This window comes from Nestor notabilis, unplaced genomic scaffold (genome assembly GCF_000696875.1).
Source record: "Nestor notabilis isolate BGI_N333 unplaced genomic scaffold, ASM69687v1 scaffold21168, whole genome shotgun sequence".
Taxonomy (NCBI): Eukaryota; Metazoa; Chordata; class Aves; order Psittaciformes; family Psittacidae; genus Nestor; species Nestor notabilis.
In genome coordinates, this window is record NW_009939888.1 from 473 (window position 1) to 2,754 (window position 2,282).

Consider the following 2,282-nt stretch of genomic DNA (forward strand, 5'->3'; position numbering starts at 1 on the left):
TTTTGCAGGTAGAGGAAGAAAGTACCATCCTGCAGATGGAGAAGAACCTGCGCACCCGCGTGGAAGTGATGTTAAAGCAGAAAAGGGACAGGAAACAGGAGCTCAAAACCATGCAAGAACAGGATCAAGACCTGTGCAGCATCCTCTGCACAACCCCATTCAGTATTGACAGCAATGCTGTGCCCAGCCTGGAGGACCTGGATCGCTACAGGCGCTACTTGGCCTCCCTGACCACGGAGAAGGTAACAGGGATGGGGACGGGGCCTCGCCGAGGGGCACACAAGGTGCTCAATGGTTCCTGACACTACTCCTCATCTCCAGGAGAAACGGCGAGAGGAGTTTGTCAACAGGAAGCGGCAAATCATCCTCCTCATGGAGGAGCTGGACCACACTCCGGACACGAGCTTTGAGCAGGAGGTGGTGTGTGAGGATGAGGACACTCTCTGGCAGTCTGAGGACAACATCGCTGCCCTCCAGCATCTGCTGCAGCAGGTACGTGGCTGGCTGAGGCAGCGCCACTCGCAGCGGGGGCTGTCGACGGGCATCGCTCAGTGAGCCCAAGTGTCAGGGGAGAGTTCTGAGGAGCTCCCGGGCAGTGAGCCAGCGGCCGCTCGTGTCCATGGCACCGCGCTGACCCGCAGCTCTCCCCCTGCAGCTGGAAGCCCGGCGGTCCCTGAACGAAGCCGTGTGCGCGGACCTGCGCTCCAGGATCCTCGCGCTCTGGGAGCGGCTGCAGATCCCCGCGGAGGAGAGAGCATCCTCAGCAGTGCATGTGGCTGGGTCCAGGGCCAAAACCGTAAAAGCTGTAAGGACCACCCTGTACCTCAGAGCGGGAGGGCTGGGGGCAGCAGCTCTGTGTCTCACACTCCTGAATGGAGGAACTTCTTCCAGCAGTTGGGTGCGAGGCAAACGGGGCAAATCCTGCCCCCATGGGTGGGGGAGCTGGGAGTTGGTGCTGGCAACTGCCTTGTCTTAGAAAGCGGTTTATGCAGAAGATAAATCCTGTTCTGCTCCTTTACTTATGCTGCCTTCTCTGAGCCTGTGCTCTGCTCTTGTTGGCAGCTGCAGTTGGAAGTGGACCAGCTGGAGGAGATGAAGCTGCAGAACATGAAATCCGTGGTTCAGGCGATCCGGGCAGAGCTGGCTGTCTACTGGGACAAATGCTTCTACACTCAGGAGCAGAGGGAAGGCTTCAGCGCCTATTATGATGGTGGGTGCTGGCTCTTCCTGCTCACTGACTCTCCTGTAGGATATCCACTGGCCTGAGGGCTGCTGCGCTCTGCTCGCAGTGGGGATCCTGGCTCCCTCGTGGACGTGCTGTTGTATCCCCTCCAGAGGACTATACAGAGACCCTGCTTGAGCTCCACGATGCTGAGGTGGAGAAGATGAAGAACTACTATGAAGCACACAAAGATCTGTTTGGAGCTGTCCAGAAATGGGAGGAGAACTGGAAACTGTTCCTGGAGTTGGAGGTATTGTCCGGGCAGGAACGTGCTCTACCAGGCCTGGTGCTAGGTCACCAGCAGTGCACACCTCTGCTCCTCTGCTCCTGTGTGCAAAGTGCTGTTGGGAATAACCAGGGAGGCACCAGGAACCCCTGCGGGTTGGTGAGGGAATGGGGCGCTGTTGGAGTGCTGTGGTTTGTGCTGGGGGCTCTGCAGCAGGGATGGTTCCTCTGGGGCCGGTGTCCTGAGGGTGTGTTGGGCTCTCTCTTGACCTCTTCTCTGTACCAGAGGAAAGCAACTGACCCTGGGCGCTTTGCCAACCGCGGGGGGAACCTGCTGAAAGAAGAGAAGCAGCGAGCAAAGCTCCAGAAGACGCTTTCCAAGGTAGGTTCAGCCCTGGAGAAGAAGCTGTAGATAGGCTTGCATAGTGCTGAGAGCAGCACACGGGGCCAACAGTGTGTCCCTGGGCACAGAGATCTCCCCATTTGGGTGGGTAGCCTCTCTACATTGCCTTTGTGTCCTCATCAGCTGCAGGAGGAGCTGCAGAGCAGGGTCCAGGCCTGGGAGCAGGAGCAGGAGGGGCCCTTCCTGGTGAAGGGGCAGCAGTTCATGGAGTACGTGATGGAGCAGTGGCAGCTGTACCACCTGGAGAAGGAGAAGGAGAAACAGGAGCGGGTGAGTGTGGAGCCGCCTGTGAGCCTCTGCTGTGCTGCATGCCAACGGCTCATTGACGGTGCACTGCACACCAATGGTTCAATGAGCGTCTTGGTGGCCCTGCCCTGCCCTGCCTGGGTGGGAGCTGCTCCAGCCGCTGCTCCCCGTCTTCTTTCTGTTTTC

At 58.7% G+C, this 2,282-nt stretch overlaps 1 protein-coding gene across 1 annotated transcript in view; it reads left to right on the forward strand.

The window, feature by feature from the left end:
- Window positions 1-2,282, forward strand: part of PRC1 (protein regulator of cytokinesis 1) — a gene marked incomplete at its 5' end in the record, with an annotated part of 5,207 nt that overhangs the window by 469 nt on the left and 2,456 nt on the right. Inside the window, 7 exons of the mRNA XM_010020104.1 lie at window positions 9-242; window positions 322-492; window positions 656-805; window positions 1,063-1,210; window positions 1,336-1,472; window positions 1,734-1,829; window positions 1,974-2,120. Coding sequence (XP_010018406.1) covers window positions 9-242; window positions 322-492; window positions 656-805; window positions 1,063-1,210; window positions 1,336-1,472; window positions 1,734-1,829; window positions 1,974-2,120 — 1,083 coding nt within the window. The remainder of the gene's footprint in view (window positions 1-8; window positions 243-321; window positions 493-655; window positions 806-1,062; window positions 1,211-1,335; window positions 1,473-1,733; window positions 1,830-1,973; window positions 2,121-2,282) is intronic.